At 41.9% G+C, this 19,862-nt stretch overlaps 1 protein-coding gene across 1 annotated transcript in view; it reads right to left on the bottom strand.

Moving 5' to 3' along the window:
- The window catches only part of LOC309552629 (uncharacterized protein), a gene marked incomplete at its 3' end in the record, with an annotated part of 34,263 nt that overhangs the window by 9,625 nt on the left and 4,776 nt on the right, over positions 1–19,862 (bottom strand). Inside the window, exon 2 of the mRNA XM_082253569.1 lies at positions 1,344–1,445. Within this exon, the coding sequence (XP_082109695.1) occupies positions 1,344–1,392 (49 nt within the window). The 5' untranslated portion in view covers positions 1,393–1,445. The remainder of the gene's footprint in view (positions 1–1,343; positions 1,446–19,862) is intronic.

Genomic DNA, 19,862 nt, shown 5'->3' with positions numbered 1-19,862 from the left:
CTCTTGCTCTGTCTCTCAGTATCTTTTATGTGTTTAAATTAGTTTCTATTGTTTTAAAAGTGTGTTTAAAGACCTTAAAATGCTTTTACACGTACAGTGACAGTAAAAAAAACATGCCTACAATGCATTTTAATAGGGTTTTTCTATTTCGCGGATTTTCACTTTTCGCGGCTGGGTCTGGAACGTAACCCCCGCAATGGAGGGGGGTTTACTGTACGCTTCTTTATAATAATACTGGAAAGAAACAAATGATTGAGTCTCAAAGAGAGTCCACAAGTCAGTTTGCCCTCATCCCTACATTGGACATAGTAGCAAGAAGAAAAACCCCCTAATTGGGACTATGACGGGCAACTGCTTCCTTTGTAAAAAATTAATAATTTATTGATACAAATATTGAAAAGTACAAAACATCACATATAGGTTCTCATATAAAATGTTTTTCTCATGTTTTATATGAGAACCTATATGTGATGTTTTGTACTTTTCAATATTTGTATCAATAAATTATCAATTTTTTTTTTTACAAAGGAAGAAGTTGCCCATCATAGTCCCAATTAGGGGGTTTTCCTTCTTGCTACTAAGTTATAATAATACTGAGTAAATGAAAATATTGGTGATACTCAATGTTTTAAGCTTTGCTAAAAAAGGACTCAGATTACCTATTTCAAAGAAACAAAAAGTGTTCTATTTAATATGACATTTTGATTGGCTACGAGTTTTAAGTCTCTCTGTGTTTTAGAATATATAATCACTGCAAATAAAGACAAAGTTGATCTAGCTCAAGCGATTTTCAAACAAGTCATTATATTTGCCTATATAAGAAACTCACTGCTTGGATGGAAGTAACAATTTTTCACATGATTTAGGATGGCCTGATGCAACTTTTAGCAGCATTGTAAAATAGCAGATAACTGCCAATTATCAGGTAAGATATTCATGTCATGTAAACTTCTGTCTTTTGTAAATTGCTTACAATAAAAATTTAAGAAACAGAGTTCTACTATTGGTTTTATTATAGCACTTGAATATTCTAGTAAATAGTTCATTACAGCGAGCCACTGCCCCTCAAGAATCTTTCTGAGGTCATAGACACACATATTTGACCCAAATTCGGTTAAACGTAGTTAACCTGCCAATGTATTTTTGGCGTATGGATGGAAATTGAAGCACCCAAAGGAAGATGACAGAAACATGGGTAAACATTCAAACGCCATGAAGATAGGCTGCAGACCACCAGCCCTGCAAAGCAAGAGTGTACTTACCATGACACTTGGCCATTTTAATTAGATTGTTTGTAAATTGCATTTAAAACATACGAATAAAGTTACCCAGTTGGTACTTACCGAAACAGCAGGTTGCAGCTACCAACAGGGCTGCCAAAATCATCTTCATTTCTGGTTAACCTGTAGTATGAGTCTTCAGTAGAAACCAGTCAATGATCTGAGCTACAGTGGTAAAGCTTTAATCAATTTATATGAATTTCAGCCTTTAGTTCATATAATACTAAATAAACATACCTAACATGTGGTAAGATAGTGTGACAGTCATTTGGAAATATAAGAAGTTGTATTGTTAATCATAAAGCTAACTTTCCACAGTGTGCCATGATGATCACAAGATAACGCTGTCATGTTTACTGTTTCTATCAAGTAGAACAAATCAGATATTATCTTTAAAGTTTACCTAGCAGATTAAAGCCAGTGAAAATTTACTTTACTTCCAGGGTGTTGAAATTGGTAAATGGCAAGTCATTTTGGGGAAAAACCTAATCAAAGTGCACTTTTGTAATGCATAGCCATACCAAATTAGGACAGGTTAGGAAAAATACAAAAAAGATGCCCAAAGACATCATATGGTACTAAGAAGTGAAGGTATGATATGATGACTGTAGAAAGATCCTTCCATAACTTGGGACATTAATAGTGATTAGTTGGAAAATCCTAATCTGTCTGATTTTTTTCCTTGCAATTAGTCAGCCGTGGGTCTAGAAAAGTCATAAGGTACTGTTTTCATAAAAACAGCTCCCCAAATCCTCACGGACTGTGGAAACTTCACACTGGACCGGACCCCATGCAACTTGGATTCTGTGCCTCTCCACTCTTCATCCAGACTCTGGGACCTTAATTTCCAAATAAAATGCACAATTTTGCACAGTCCATGGTGATTTGGGAAGCCATGTCATTTGCTGATGTTGGTCTACTGTGTTTTATCAAGTCCAAAGTCAGTGCAGCCCTCTACCAGGAAATTCTAGAGCACTTCATGCTTCCCTCTGCTGACCAGCTTTATGGAGATGCTGATTTCATTTTCCAGCAAGACTTGGCACCTACAGTGCATTGCGAAAGTATTCGGCCCCCTTGAACTTTTCGACCTTTTGCCACATTTCAGGCTTCAAACATAAAGATATAAAACTGTAATTTTTTGTGAAGAATCAACAACAAGTGGGACACAATCATGAAGTGGAACGAAATTTATTGGATATTTCAAACTTTTTTAACAAATAAAAAACTGAAAAATTGGGCGTGCAAAATTATTCAGCCCCCTTAAGTTAATACTTTGTAGCGCCACCTTTTGCTGCGATTACAGCTGTAAGTCGCTTGGGGTATGTCTCTATCAGTTTTGCACATCGAGAGACTGAAATTTTTGCCCATTCCTCCTTGCAAAACAGCTCGAGCTCAGTGAGGTTGGATGGAGAGCGTTTGTGAACAGCAGTTTTCAGTTCTTTCCACAGATTCTCGATTGGATTCAGGTCTGGACTTTGACTTGGCCATTCTAACACCTGGATATGTTTATTTGTGAACCATTCCATTGTAGATTTAACTTTATGTTTTGGATCATTGTCTTGTTGGAAGACAAATCTCCGTCCCAGTCTCAGGTCTTTTGCAGACTCCATCAGGTTTTCTTCCAGAATGGTCCTGTATTTGGCTCCATCCATCTTCCCATCAATTTTAACCATCTTCCCTGTCCCTGCTGAAGAAAAGCAGGCCCAAACCATGATGCTGCCACCACCATGTTTGACAGTGGGGATGGTGTGTTCAGGGTGATGAGCTGTGTTGCTTTTACGCCAAACATAAGGTTTTGCGTTGTTGCCAAAAAGTTCGATTTTGGTTTCATCTGACCAGAGCACCTTCTTCCACATGTTTGGTGTGTCTCCCAGGTGGCTTGTGGCAAACTTTAAACGACACTTTTTATGGATATCTTTAAGAAATGGCTTTCTTCTTGCCACTCTTCCATAAAGGCCAGATTTGTGCAGTATACGACTGATTGTTGTCCTATGGACAGAGTCTCCCACCTCAGCTGTAGATCTCTGCAGTTCATCCAGAGTGATCATGGGCCTCTTGGCTGCATCTCTGATCAGTCTTCTCCTTGTATGAGCTGAAAGTTATTAAAAATTACCTTTCCTTTTCAATCTGCAGATGTTGTGATTTTCTGAAAATGCAATTGAATATGGCTACCTGGAGGTGTTCTGTACAAAGAATGTGTACTGACCACACCCCAGAAATATAATTTCCTGCTTGTGTGATTGGCTCACCAATTTTCCCAGAAGTTTGCCTAAGATACAAAGGAACAGACAATCATTTCTTCAGAATAACAAAAGGTAGGAATCTGCAACAACGTTTGCTAAAATCCCTGCAATGTACAGAGATCACTCAGAGGGGAATTATCTTTTCTCAACAAAAGTGGAGTTATGCTTTAACCACTTGTCGACCGCACGCCGCAGATGTATGGTGGCAGACTGGACATGTACGGCGCTCGCCTGGGAGGAGCTAGGGGGCGATTGCGCGCCGACGGAGGCGCGCTCTTGCCCCCGCTCGTCAGCGGGGAAGCTAGTGCGCGTGACAGGCGGCTCCGATGGCCACCAGCCACTCGCGATCTCCCGCCGCTGACAGAGAAGGACGGACGGCTGATGTAAACACAGCCGTCTGTACTTCTCCCTGAAGTTATCACAGATGTCATTTGATCCTGCTATATAGGATCGCATGTCTCTGTGATGACTTCACAAGCCACGCCCCCCACAGTTAGAATCACGCCCCTAGGGTTACATTTAACCCCTTGATCACCCATACTGTTAACCCTGCCAGTGTAATTTTTACAGTAACAGTGCATATTTTAAGCACTGATTAGTGTAGTAATGTCACTGGTACCCCCAAAAGTGTCAAAAATGTCAGTTAGGGGTCCGATCTGTCCCACAAAAAAATCGCAGATCGCCACCATTACTAGTAAAAAAAAAAAACAATAAAAATTACGTAAATCTTTGCCGTAGTTAGTAAACTCAATAACTTTTGCGCAAACCAATCAAAATACGCTTATTGCGATTTTTTTTTACCAAAAATATGTAGCAGAATACAAATTGGCCTAAAATGTTAAATTTTGATTTTTACATTTTTTTTTGAGAATTTCATGTGAAAAATATTGTTATTATTTCAAAATTGTCGCTCTTTTTTTGTTTATAACGCAAAAAATAAAAATCGCACAGGTGATAAAATACCATCACAAGAAAGCTCTATTTGTGGGAAAAAAAAGGACATCAATTTCGTTTGGGTACAGCGTCGCACGACCATGCAATTGTTCCATTACAGTCATGCAGTGCCAAATCGCAAAATAGGGCCTGGTCATTGATCAGCCAAATCCTCCGGTCTGAAAGTGGTTAAGCAATGAGGTGCAGCTCTGCTCACTTTCATCAACAAATCATGTGCAAGCAAAAATGCTGTTTTTTTTTTTTTTTTTCATTTGATTGGGTATTCTTTGCAAAGTTAAGGATTAACTACACTTTTGTTGGGAAAAAAACATTTCCCTCTGGGTGGTCTATGTACATTACAAAGATTTAAACAAACTTTGTTGTAAATTCCTATCTTTTGTTATTCTGAAGAAATTCCTGTTTATTCCTCTGTGTCCATGTGGGAAAATTAGTTTAATGGGAGTGGTTTCATAAATAACAATCAGCTGTGCAGCTGCAAAACACTAATGAGGAAAGCTGCTGGGCCTGCATCCCTTTAGATGTGTTCTTATTGGGAGTATCTCACCAAAAATTACATTTTTGTTGCAGGGGATGCCAGAAATCTGACTTGTATCTTAGTATAGACTTCTGGGAAAATCAGTGAGCAAATCACACAAGCAGGAAATTATGTTTCTGGGGTGTGGTCAGTATACATTCTGTACATTCTACATTTTCCCCCAAAGTGAACAGTGTACTTGCCTTTAGTAAATCATCCCTCTGAGTTTATCTAGATGGATAAGGTGTATATGGGTTTTTAAAAAATTCCATAGAAACAGTGGAATGAACATGTATGCACAGTAATAATAACAGTCACTTAAAATAATTATTCAGTTTGTTGGCTCTGAAACCAAATAATAGGTTAAAATGCAGCTTGAACGCTTTTAAACCCCAACTCCAAGCAGTTATTTAAATAGTCTTTCAGCAATGATAGAAAACCAAAAAAGCAGCTCTGCCGCATTCTATTTAGTTTTCAGTCTTTAAGGCTGAATAATGCATAGCATCACTGAACCCAGAAGACAAAGGACATACTGTAAGTGCAGGAGACTATTAGTGCCCATCACTAAATGGCTGCCCGCGGTCCTTTGTCGGACCGCACGATGCTTTCGCCCGGACTGCGGGGCGGCTTCCTGTATTCAGTCATTGGTTTGCTGGGACCGCGGGTGTCCCAGCAACCAGTGACGTGCTGTGTGTGCGCCACACCCCCTCCTTACTGTGGCTCCCGGCCGGTGTCCTGTCGGGCTGCGAGTAGGGGCGTGACGTCACGCACGCGCCCCCCCCTCCTGACTGTGGCTCTCATTCAGCCAGGCAGCGAGTTGGGGCGTGACATTATGTGCACGCCCGCCCCCCTGCTCATGGCTTCTGGCTCGGCTCCTGGCTCCAGGTATGTGGAGCACAAGGGGCGAAAGCAATGTGGTCCCCAAATTCAAAGCCACACTTAAAGCTGATGGGAGGTTTTTAAAGTGTGCAGATTGATGGGCATATTTTGTAGTGGTCATTACAGTGCCCAATAAAAAAAAAAAATGTGCCCATCAGAGTGCCCCCTAACATAAAATGTGCCCATCAGCGTGCCCCTTTTTTATGTTAAGGGTCACGCTGATGGGCATATTTTATGCTAAGGGGCACTCTGATGGGCATATTTTGTGTTAGGGGGCACTCTGATGGGCATATTTTATGCTAAGGGGCACGCTGATGGGCATATTTTATGTTACAGGGCACTCTAATGGGCATATTTTATGTTAAGAGCAACGCTGATTTACACGTTTTGTTTTGTCCATCAGAGTGCCCCCTAACATAAAATGTGCCCATCAGCGTGATCCTTATTTTATGTTAAGGGTCACGCTGATGGGCAAATGTTATGCTGTGGGGCACGCTGATGGGCATATTTTATGTTAGGGGTCACGCTGGTGGTCACATTTTGTTCTGCCCATCAGAGTTCCCCTAACATAAAATGTGCCCATCAGAGTGCCCCCTAACATAAAATATGCCCATCAGAGTGCCCCCTAACATAAAATATGCCCATCTGAGTGCCCCCTAACATAAAATGTGCCCATCAGCTTGCCCCTTATTTTATGTTAAGGGTCACGCTGATGGGCAAATTTTATGCTAAGGGTCACACTGATGGCAACATTTTATGTTAAGGGGCACTCTAATGGGCATATTTTATGTTAAGAGCAACGCTGATGGACACGTTTTGTTTTGCCCATCTTTCTGAGTCATAGCACAGACTTCAGATTCGGACCTCGGCCCAAAGAAAGTTTTAGCAACCGGACCTCCTTGAATTTTAATTCATTACCCCTGCCATAGAACCTCCCCCCGTGGTGGCTTTACCACAGTGCTCTAAGTTTAACGTGCAGTAATGCAGAAAGCAGCACTGATGTCATCTAGGGTCACCACCTCATCCCTTGAAACCAGGACACATATTAATTGCACAGGTTCTGTGGCTGATTAAGGTGATAATTAAACTCACAGGAGTGCCTTATGTGCATTATATTAGACTCAGAACCAATGTAATTAATATGTGTCCTGGTTTAAAGGGATGATGTGGCAACCCTAATGTCATCATGTCAGCAAAGCTTTCTGCATCATTGAGGACTGTCCACCACCAGAGAAGGATGGCCATTTGCCTTGATAAGTCAAAGCTAGAGCTCTCCAATCACTGGGGGCATGAACTATGTTGATTGCAGAGCTATAGGTCTGGCTGTGTCTTATTGAACTTGTAGAAGGATTCCAAGCCGTTTTGCTGGATATGGATCCGCCAGGGTTACCGCTAGCAACAACAGCACATTTAAGCATGTTCTCCAAGTGTGAGCACTGAGACAAGAAACAGTCCAGCATCTTAGGTTTTGTATTTATTTAGGAACTTGGATGGGAGAAGGGAATGAGTGGGATACTCCTCTGGCTCAACTATGCACAATGTAAATGGGACAACTGTGAAAAATGCCTATTGACGCTGACTTGACGCTGGCTGAATGCCGGTCAACGCTGGTTGGCGCTTGTTAACGCTGACTTGCTGTCTGTTAACACCAAACTGACTTTGACAATCCCCGGTGGCAAGTCCTTTGTACTGCTTCCTTTAGCCCTCCAGGCAGAGGTAGCTACTTGTAAATACTGCTGCAACTCTTAACACTTCAGGGCCCACACTGGCACCCTCTCTCACAGACTTCTCTTCAGGGCTTAGACTCTAGCACCCCCTTTCTAAGCCTTCTCAGATAGCTGGCTCCTGGATCCCTCTGACCTTCCAGAGTGGTCCCCTATCCTAGGCAGGCCCCTGGGCAGTTTACAGTACTCACGACACTGCTTTCCTGGAAACTTCTGCCCCAGCAGCTCCACTTGGTCCACAGCACTCTGGATCCCTCTCTGTGCCCAGCTCAACCTTCTGTCCTCTTAGGCCGACTGCCTGGGACACTTGCCTCACACTGACAGGAGGAGAGACAGCGTCACCTCCCTCCTGGGACTCTGCTTCCCACGAAAGACATCCTGTCTTGTGCTCCCCTCAGACTTATACCCCCTCCCAGGATGCATTGCGGCAGATTCTGCCCTCTGGGATAGATACAAGCCCTGGTGTGCTATTGGCCAGGTTTCCTCCACTGTCCAATAAGAGCCCTCATTGGACACAGTGGGGAGACTCCCCAGACTCAATAGTCACACCTAAGAGCACATGACAGCCTAGCTAAACAATTAGGCCCATCTGTTAAGCAGACAAGGCCCCCCCATAGTTCGCCTGGCACCTACCTGGGAGGGTGCTACAAGCTAAACAAACAAGAAAGATTATTAACTGCTAAAAGTTTTAACTCAACTGTAAGCTTACACGACACATAATGTATGTAATTTGCAATACATCATTTTAGTCTGTATATAGCTGGTTGACGTCTAACAGCAGTCTAACTATGTACCACTAACAAACACAAAAAAATTATTTTTAATTAATCTTTTTTTTTATTTTTTTTTTTACCTATTAGTTTTTTGTGCTTTACATGCAACTAGACGCATGGTAGGGGTGTGTTTTTGCTTACATGCTTAATATATATATATATATATATAGTACATACAACTTACATAAGAGGTGTACCTCTTTCTCGTTTCAACAAGTTGGGAGATATGTGTCATAGACAGCCAGATGTCTCACTAAAAGAGATGGGTTGTAAGAGCTCTGTCTCTAACTTGCTATACTAACATATTGTGTCAGAATATTTTACCTGACATAGAAGATACAAAGATGTGCTATCAGTGTGATGAAAGATTCTCCATAGATAATGGAAAGAATGTCTCTTAACTCAGGTATTCAGTCATATGCGACTCATAGGGGTCTATGTGTACACGTTTTCACAAGCTTAACACAATACTCAAAATTCACATATTTTTCCAATTGAATTAAATTAGCAAAATGTGTGACTCTTGGGTGAAAGTTGTGTGAATCTTCTGTTAAAGAGGAAGTAAACCCTCCTCTGACACTTTTACCTATAGGTAAGTCTATGATAAGGCTTACCTATAGGTACTGTAAATATCTCCTAAACATGCACTGTTTAGGAGATATTTACCTTACATGCAGCCAGTGACGTCACTGGCGCATGCGCTCTGAAGGAACGGCCGCTGGTGCCGTTTCTTCAGAGCCCCGTGCCGTGACTGTCGGCTCCCGCGCGCGTGCGCGGGAGTGATGTCACCGCGGCTCCGGCCAATCAGATGGCCGGATGCCGCGATCCCGGAAGACGGGCGACTGGACATGTCGCCCGTCATACAGGTGAGCGGGCGGCACGGCGGGGGCTCGTTCTAAGGTAAGTATTTCATAATGAGCTAGTACTAGCTCATTATGTCTTTCTCTTACAGGTTGCAAAAAAAAAAAAAAAGTAATATGGGTTTACAACCTCTTTAAGACAATAAATCCCCACAGTGTTTATCATAACTTCCAACAGGTTATATAAATCATGTAACTTTCTGGATTTGCTTCTCATTTTGGAACAATAGTCATGAGATGAGCTTAGCCTCAATTCACATAACTCAGGAGATAAAACTTTTTTTTTTTTGCACAAGCATCACATGGTAGACATCCTTCACCAAGCAAGCTTTTGTTTACATTGAAAACCTCTATTAAGGAGGAAGTAAACTCTGCATTTAAATCGCTTTTTTCATGCTATATAATATGGTACATGGTATGATGTAAAAGCACTTGTCACATGCTGTTTTTTTTAATCTTTTTTTATTAATGCTTCTTCCAGGAATCGGCAACTCCTTCTTAGGTATTGTTTGGTGAGTCCTCTGTGGACGTAATTTCTGCCCTTCCTTGGGTTCCCTTGCCAAAATTTCGCAGATGCGTGATCGTGTGCTTACCAAGGGGAGAACAAGGAAGCTGCGAATGATCATCTGCCAAGTCTTGTGTATTTCCTCAGCTGTGCCGCAGAGAGCGGAACTCTCGGTAATGGGATGATGTTGAAGGGGAAACGGCACACAAAACGTGCTGTAAATTGAGGGACGGGAAGCGCATGCGCCGGTTACGTCATGAAACATTGCGGGACGAAATACAAGAAGAAGAAACAAGTTAGGAGAATTACACAGGCAGAGATCAGTAGCTTTAGTAGTTTGGATTTAACTGAGCTAAAGTTAGAATAGGGAATTTACAACTACTTTAAGTGTATCTAAAGTAAAAGATTTTGTTTAGGACAAAATATGGAAAAGTTATATCTGTTAGGTAGAATTACCTTTATTACTGTATGCGCTATGGTGATCACTGTCCCTTAAATGAAAGTGATTGTAAATGACCAGCTTGTAAAACAACACATTCAGTTTAAAATAGAAATGAAAGGCAAATCATTTGTGTATAGATATAAAAAAACATTATAAATACCTTTTTTCCCTTTTTATAAGTGATCACTTTCCCTCTGTTTTTAGCTGCATAAAAACTGGGGGAAGGAGAAGCAGCAGCACACTGATCTTCCCAGTGATAGGCTGTGCAGGGGGGGGGGGGGTCAGCACAAATGTGATCATTGGAGGAGAGTACATTGAGTTCGCAGCATAGCTAGAGACCTAATCACGGTGTGTTCTCCTGCCTAGTGCGGTCAGTTTTAAACAAGAAAGCAGAGGGACTGGCAGGAACACCAGGGATGTCACAAAAAGGAAGCAATACAAGAGGAACAGGATACATTTTCATACAAGTTCCTGGTACAGCAAACACATATCAAGAATATGAAATGTTGAGTTTACATATTCTTTAAAAGCAAAGAAAAATCCAAAAGTTTGAGTTGTCACCTAAACAAGACTAGAGGTGAAATCTTTGATTTGGGAAACTTGTTTCTGTAAAAACTGAGGATTTCCTTTTTTTTATAGAGAGACCTTTCTTACTTCCTGTTGTGTCTATGGGACAGGATGAAGAGATAATGCTCTCCAATGGGATACATATTACAAAAAAACCGACAGGGCTTTTACCTATTCACCTATTCCATCTAAAATGACAAAAAAAAGTTTTAGTTTTAAATAAACCTTAGGTGGTCAAAGGGGGTGTGGCCTGGATGGAGATATGGGAGGACGCTTCTGCAGAAGTTCTCTGATCCCATCCTGATTTCAGCATTCTGTACAAAGCACAAACAAGTCTGGACACACCATCCTGTGGAGTGGTTACACTCCTACCTTACTCTGGAAGAACCTTCTGTGTCCCCTGGTCATTCTCACCATGAGTAAGAAGAACAAGTAGGATGCAGCAGCGGAGTTCCCCGCTCAAGATGGAGCTGGAGCACTGCCACAGAGGAGGGCAAAAGGAGAATTCAGGGACACTGCAGCCCACCTTGAGAGATTTGCACAAATTTCCGCTAAGGAACACCCATCTAAACCTCCCTTAACAGTGTCTAAACAACATATTCTGAAGAATGATTGCCAGGCAGCTACCCCTCAGGTTCCTACTGAGGAGTAAGCCATGTGGGAGCAGAAGGCAGATGCTGTGATTAATCCTGGAAGCCATAACACTGTGTCTACACCTTCTATAGACACAGAGATGGTCAGTGAGCCCATATTAACAGATATTCTAGCTGCTGTGACCACATGGAACACCTCTGTTAACTCATGGCCTTAAGAGCATTAAAGAAGATGTACTGCTTATTTGGCAAGACATAAAAAAATAATTTAGAGAGAGGGTTGCAGTGGTTGACACCAGAGTCAGTACCATTGAGGACATTATTTATCCACTACATTAGTCTTTCAAAGAAACCACCTAGACAATCTTCCTTTATACAGTATAGAATCAAAGATTTAGAAAGCAGGCTCTGCAGAGCCTGGAGGGAACATCGTCTGTGGACTTTAGTGAGGGTTGGTTGAAGGATACAATTGGGGCGAACAGCTTTACCCCTTAAAATTTTCTGTAGAGAGGGCACACATAGTCCCCTCTAGAACATTGCCTCCTGGAGTGCCCATCAGACCTTTCTTCTTAAAAATGCTTGACTACAAAATCAGCACGTTATCCTCCAAAAAGATAGGCAACATTCAGATTTGGAATTTGTGATCCAAGCTATCATTTTACCCAGATTTTTCCACTGAGGTCCAATGGCAGTGAGCAAAAAATGTTGATATCAAGAAGCGTCTCCATCAACACGACATTTCGTATGCCACCCTTTGTCCTACTAAGTTGTTTACTGTTGTGTAAGGCAATATCTATTTCTTTGATTCTCCTGCAATAGCAACTAAATGGTTGGATACACATGAGCAACATCTAAGCTCTACTGCACTACTTTGAATTACGTATTGTTTATATTTCAAAAGTTAAAATTCTTCCTTTGAAGATGAAAAAGGAGATCTTCTTGTTCTAAAGTCGGGCTAACGTCTCACTTATATGTCACAAAATGTGACACTTACTGTGAGCTCCAATTGTGTTCAACTAAGAGACTGCCCCTCTGTAGTAGCTTCTATGAGAAGCCAGTTTGAATGGTTCTTCGTCTGACTGCTTGTTTTGCTCTGTTGCGCTTTATGTTGGTTTCTCTATTGATTTCTTTATAGCATTTGTTTCGGTCATCGGTACACCTCAGGACTATTGCACTATTCTGGTTTCTACTCTCTGGACTCAGGGACTGGGTAACTTAACTCCTTGGTTTCTCCAACAAGCCCCTCCTTTGGTTATTGGGGTCTTTACTAGTCACTTACCTACTCTTGTAATCTTAGTTCTCTTATATGGTTGTGAATTATGGCAAATAACAACACTATTATATCATGGAATGCCAAAGGGTTAGGTGATGCCAATAAAAGGTAGGCTATGTTCACCACTCTCAAACAATTCTTACCATCCCTGGTTTGTCTGCAGGAGACACATCTACATGTAGACACTATACATAATTTAAAATGCTATCAGTATTGTGTGGAGTTCCACTCTACATATACCTCATATTCCCATTGTGTGTTTACTCTTTTTGCAAAGAGAGAAATATACCTGCAGGCAGACCAAAGTGGACAAAAGTGGAAGATTCATATTTTTAGACTGTGTTATAAACAAAGCTGCATATGTTCTTGCTAAAAAATATGTATACGCGGTATGTACAAACGGCAACTGCCCCAACCTATTACTGGCCTTAACAGCAAGGAGCAGAATGCAGGGCAACGCATGTCGAACAACAACAATGAAAAATTCCTAACTCAACATACCAGTCAACCTGCATTTTTTTGTGGATGTATGTGGGGCTTGTGTTCTGGATCCTGAGTGCTGAGCAAAAAGGCATAAATCCTTGGCTGGGAACTCAGTATCCTTTCTTCTTTGCAACCATTGTGTTATTTCTGATTTTTGTTTGATTACTTTGATTTTACTTCAAAACTAAAAGAGCAGTAAATTGTTTATTCACTGCAACCTTTGTGGTCTTAATCATTTACCATGACAGAACTGATAGTGTCAGATGGGTTGGAGCAGGCTCAGGGTGTAAGAGGTGACAAGGTACGCCCATGCAACAAGCCACCCCCAAGGGGGCAGGGCTACATTATTATGAACTGTTAGACAGGACAATTTGGTTTGTTGCAGGCTGGCTGTTAAGTTGAGCTGGGAATTTTTCTTTGTTGTTGTTTTACATACTTTGCCCTTCCTTGTGCTCCTTGCTGTTATGGCCAGTTATAGGTTGGGGCAGTTGCCGTTTGTTTGTACCGTTGGTTATTTGGTGGGGAGGCGCACTGGACACATTTGCTACCATTGTGCTATTTTCTGGGTGTCACTGTGCCTTTAAGGTGAGATGGGCTCCCTCCAGGCATACTTGTCCTCAATCTATTCATTATTATGGAGGCTCTCAAAATTGTTAGAGTTAGGACTGCAGATAATACTGGGGTGATGTGACCTGGCCTCTGCATCTTACACATGTACTTCCAAATGTGTGCAAACTTAACCCCTGTTTTTACTGTGGACTGTTAGACAGGACAATTTGGTTTGTTGCAGGCTGGCTAGTATGTCGAGCTGGGAATTTTTCTTTGTTTTTGTCTAATATTAAGTATATACCACCACCCTATTTTTCCAAGTCCTCCGTGACGTATTGTAATTTATATTTGATAAGCCTGAGGTCCCTATCTTAAAACTGGTACACACTATTAGTTTTTTTCCGTTCTCCACCAGAACACTCCGATAAGCTCTATCAGTTATTGGCTGATAGCGCTGATCGGGAGTCGGTCGGCTGCTGGTTTTCTGGTCTGACAGAAGCCAGCCAATCATTCTACTGAGCACCAATGCTCTTGTTTCTCCTGGAAACACATGGCCTTATCTAGGATTTATTTGGCTTTGGGAAATGATTGTTTACTACCATAAATGTAAAAAATTGACTATTGCGCAAGAGGCTCGTCATATCATACCCTGAGGTTCTTAAGCCTCGTACCCACATGGAGAATATCGGACGAATGATCGTCCATTTTTTTTTTTGCATGCTAGTCTCATAACGAAAACCAATAAGTTACTAAAGCAAAACAGAATACAACTTCGGGAGTGACGTAATGTGTTGTATTTTAATGTATTCTTTCATTTCCGAGCATGCGTGGTCTGGGTCTTTCAATTTTTTTCAGACGAATACTGTACAGATTATTGAAAATCGTTTGTTCTGGTATCACACAAGAACATTTTTTGTGTTTGTCCCTTTGGATAATTTCGCATGAACTGTTGTGATTGGCTCTCAAAAGCTGTGTACTAACGATCAGATTATCGTTATCGATATCGATTGATTCGAAAGCGGCATTTTTCATCTGATTTCCAGATTGTGTGTACGGGCCATAACGGTGATAAAAGTTTACTGTGGCAGTTATGTTCTACTAATGTAATTTGAAGAGAAAACATCTGTCCATCCGTTTTTTGTTTTTTTAAACCATATTTGAATTCTGACTCCCATGCTATGTCCTTGATTACATAGTGCTTGTAAATCTGAGCTATAATGATGCATCATGCTGTTATCTGATGTGTATATCAATATTTTGTATGAGAAACGGACTGCGTACAACTGTTCTTTTTTTCTTGTAATACTAAATGTAAAAACTCAATAAATATTACTCAATTCCAAAAAAAAGAAAAACTGGGTGGTCAAAAGGCATGAGATGGATAGCACAATACGATACTGCAACTCAGGAGTTACCCCCAAAGTCTACTATTTTATTGTTAACCTTTGGGAGCATAATGAATGTATTTTCTCATTGTTATTTCTAATTGTTCACAAATGTGCTGACAAAGCTTTGTACTGAGCAACCTAACATAATATGTCAACTTTTGTACCCTTTTTTGTGAAATATAGCCAAAAAAAATTATTGGAAAAGAAAAGGCATGAGATGACAGCGTTTGACAATTTTTATGATAAAAGACTAGTCAACAACCTCAGGTCTATAGGAAAACAGATGCTGCTTTCCTGCTAGCCAATCAGGGAGATCATTGACCAGACACCAAAGAAAACCTGGCTTGTTAACACCCTGAGATAGGCTGTTCCCTATTCTCACCAATTCTGCTGAGCTCCATGTTCCTTCTGAAGGAGCACTCTGCCTTCTTAGGTGCTGGGGGACAGTCGGATGTTGCATACATGTCTGTCCCCCTCTGTCTTTGGACATCCTAAATGTCTGGTTAGGCTAGTGGTCTCCAAACTGCAACCTGGGGGCCAGATGCGGCCCTTTGCTTGCTTTTATTCGGCCCTTGGAGCACTATTTCATCCACTGATATCAACAATAAGGCACAGTACTCCACCACTGACACCAATGAAGGGGGCACAATTACTCCCAACCACACACCAACAATGGGGCACAATTCCTCCCAATGACACCAACAATGGGGCCCAATGACATTAATGATAGGGCACAATTCCTCTCAATGACGTCAACGTTGGGGCCCAATGACATCAATGATTGAACACAATTCCTCCCACTTACACCAATAATGAGGCACAGTTACTCTCACTGAAACAAACGATGGAGCATTATTTTTTCCCACTGACTTGAGGACCTTTTCTGCTCCCACTGACCACAGTTCAGCCCCCCTAAAGTCTGAAAAACAGTAATCTGGCCCTTTGTTGGGAAAGTTTGGAGACCCCTGGTTTAAGCTATATGCGTGGTAGAACAAGAGCTGCATCAACCCATGTAGCCATCAACCCAACATTCTGTTTAAGCCATATATCAATTTCATAACAAAAAAACAGTAGCACAATACAGAGACTGCTTTTTATTTGCTGTTAAATAGGTCAAATAGAACATATAATAAAACAGGACAGATCAAATATTGAAACATATCAAAAATCAAAGCTTAGTTACAATGCCACTGAATGTAAAGCGTGTTGACATTAACGTACCAGTTATCACATCCTAGTACATCACTTTAGGTGTAAGATTACCTTAATTCTTTTCATACAAAGTAACTCAATCCTGCTGTCATATTTACTCTATGACTAAAGTTCCCTGCTAATAGAAACTGATTTCTGGCCTTTTATTCTCTCTGTAATATAAACAGGGAAATACCAAATATTTGGCAGGCTGAAACATAGAAATGCCTTTTTTACTCACTAAAATCGTCCCTCTTAAGCTACAAACCTATACTGTGATGATGGAGAGGACAAACAAACATTCCCAAAATAATTTACTTTTTGTTTATTTTACTATATCCATTAGAACATTATTACTTACACTACTGAATATCTCAAATGACCTGAGAAATCGCATCAGATGGATGATTTAAGCTACTATTTACAAATGTACCAGAAGCTTAGATTGTAAATCTATTTTGGGCATCTACTAAGATTTATCCAGTTTGTGTTTGTATTTGGGATTTATTGCATTTTTCATGTAATTGTGAAACTAGAGATTTTCCTATTTAGCCCTGGTGTAATCTTTGGTTTACTAATTCATATTTGGGGTCCACAGCTAATAAATTATAGACCCCCATTGTTACATATTTCTCTATTTATTTCTTTTTTCTTAAAAGGGTCTCCTAGCAGAGGTAAGAAAAAAATTCAGCTCTAAATGCAATACTCACCTTCAGTATGGAGCTGAATGGATACACAGAACGTGGCTCAGAGCGAGCCTGCTCGAATGCCCCCAAAGCAAGAGGCTTGCTATTGGGGGCACTTGGCAGAGGGGAGGAGCCAGGACCGCTGGAGGGGGACCCAAAAAAAAAAAAAAAGGATCGGGGCTGCTCTGTTCACAACCAGTGCACAGAGCAGATGAGTATAATGTGTTTGTTTGTTTTTTAAAAAGATACAAATTTTCTTAAGAATCACTTTAATATGGAGTTGCCCTACCCCTTGGGCTTATAACAGCCTCCAGTTTTTGGGAAGGCTTAACATTTTTATAATGCATCCAGAGGCGTAACTAGAACCTTCAGGGCCCCGGTGCAGGAAACCATGAAGGGCCCCCTGGACCCCTGGCCGGGGCCCTTCAAGCCTGGGGCTCTTCCCACTGATCCTGGGGCCCTTTACTCTCATTGCGGGGCCCTTTATTACGGTCCCACAGCAGGACCCTTTCACAAGTTCTGCAGTGGGCCCCCTTCCTGCCATCTTGGGGCCTCCCCACGGTGGTGGAATGCCAGGGCCCGGTCACAAGTGTGAAGTTCACCCACTGGTGTCAGTAGTTTTTATTTTTTTGGTATTTTAATTGTATTATATTTTATCATTTTATTTTATTTTTTTACAACGTCACTGACTATGACTCTGTCCATTCACAAAATGAAGGAGCTGGTAAATTACATATTTACCGACCCCTTCCTGGTTCTCTATTGTGACACATCCCCTGCAGCAGCCGGGCAGGAGAGGGTAGGGAGCACAGTAGGGGAGGAGCAGCACAGTGGAAGGGGGGGACCAGGGGAGCTCACAGGGGCCCAGAGACAGCAGCACACAAGTTAACTAGGATAGGATAGGAGGAGCGGCGGGGGCAGCATACAGAGGAACCAATCTCCTCCATTTTCTTCCTGCAGCTACAGGAGGAAAAAGGAGGACAGTGATTTCTCTACATGCTGCCCCCACCGCCCCTCCTATCCAGGTGTACAGGGCAGCCACACAGGCCCCCTGGAGCATGGGGCCCAGTTGCGATTGCAACCCCTGCAACCCCTGTAGTTACGCCCCTGAATGCATCTATAGGAAATTTTGCCTATTTAGCCAAAATAGCATTTGTAAAGTCAGGTACTGATGTTGGATAAGAAGACTTGGCTCGCATCTGGCATTCTAATTCATTCCAAAGGTGTTCACTTGATCGGAGATCAGGAATCTGTGCAGGCCACTCAAGTTCCTTCTCATAAAACCATATCTTTATGGTCTTTGGCGATAAAGTGTATTTTTAAATTTAACTGGTGGAGTTAAATTTTTACCTTTTTAAATACCTGGACAAAACATAAAAGTCAGTGAATAATTAAAGGATTCTTTAAATGAGAAGTACAGCCAAAGCTTGTTTGGCTGTAATTCTTCTGTGAATCACAGGGGTGCTGTTCATTCTGCACTGCTGTGACCCATTTTCAGCAGACAGTGGGCTGAAGTCTGCTCTTGACTGACGTCACAGAGTCGGTCCAGGCTCAAGAAAGATCGCGACCCAATGATCAGGATCCACCCACATGCCTGGACCGGCACCCAGCTCAGCCTCTCAGCAAGGCTCCCACCCCCTCCACAGCCCAGAACTCCAGTGAGCGCTGGGGGGCAGAGCAAAGAGCTGGTGACTGTCACCAGCTCTTTACTCAGGGAGCTATGAGAACCAAGTGATCAGTGGTGATTGATCGGTTCTCAGTGTTAGAGCCGGCGGAGGAAAGATTCAGCATCGAACAAATGCTGCATCCACCTAGGTAAGTATGATTAAAAAAAAATCCCATACTTCTCTTTGAACCACTTCCCGCCCGCCCTATAGGCAAATGACAGCGGGAAGGTGGTTGTATTATCCTGACTGGACGTCATATGACGGCGGCATGAGAGCGGCGATCGGTGATGCGGCGTGTCACTCTGACACACCACATCTCCGATCTCGGTAAAGAGCCTACTGACGTAGGCTCTTTACTATGTGACCAGCTGTGTCAAATCAGATCTGGTCACATAGTACACAGGAAGAGCCGTTGATTAGCTTTCCTTAGTTCGTGCACTGACAGGCTCGAGTAGAGGAGAGCCAATCTGTGGCTCTCCTAACAGGGGGGGGGGTCTGCACTGGTAATCAGAGCATTGATTACCAGTGCAGACCCTTGGGGGGGTGCCACTAGAACCACCAGGGATTGCCGCCCATGACCCCAGGGATGCCCACCCATGACCCAGGGATGCCCACCATGACCACCAGGAATGGCAATCAGGGCTCAGGGAGCCTGCCAGTGCCCTCCCCATCAGTGCTGCCAGCCAGTGCCCTCCCCATCAGTGCTGCCCACCAGTGCCCATCATTGTCATCTATAAGTGCCACCCACCAGTGCCCAGTATTGCCCACCAGTGCCGCCTTTCAGTGCTCATTAGTATTGTTGTTTTATCACTCGCGCCACTGGGATGTGAAATGGTTAATTTAGAGAGGGTAAGCCGCTAGTTCAAATAATAAATATGGATGTTGCAAGAGTGTAAAAACTGCGCTAAACCCAATGGTGGAGGGCATTGACGTCCTACCAGTGATGTGTATCTATGTGACAATACTAAAATGCAAAAATCAATATATATTTGGTGCTGAGGTATTACTACCTTGTGCCATTAAAGTGCTTAATGTTGCAGTCAGTCAGTAAATAAAGTGCAGATAAATAACATCAATAACATAGGAAAAATAAATAAATAAATAAATAATATTGCTAAATATCTCATATATAAAGTGCAATGTGAAGCAGCAGAATTAAAGTGCTTACAAATAATCACATAGGTGAATAAAAAAAGTCTGTACTTATACTGAAAAATATTGCAAATACTATAAATGGTGCAAAAGGTGTAAAGAGTCCTTTTAATAAAATTTGTGCAACGTCATCGGAAGC

This window comes from Pelophylax lessonae (assembly GCF_965119305.1).
Source record: "Pelophylax lessonae genome assembly, chromosome: 4".
Classification (NCBI taxonomy): domain Eukaryota; kingdom Metazoa; phylum Chordata; class Amphibia; order Anura; family Ranidae; genus Pelophylax; species Pelophylax lessonae.
This window is presented reverse-complemented; position numbering and strand designations above follow the sequence as displayed.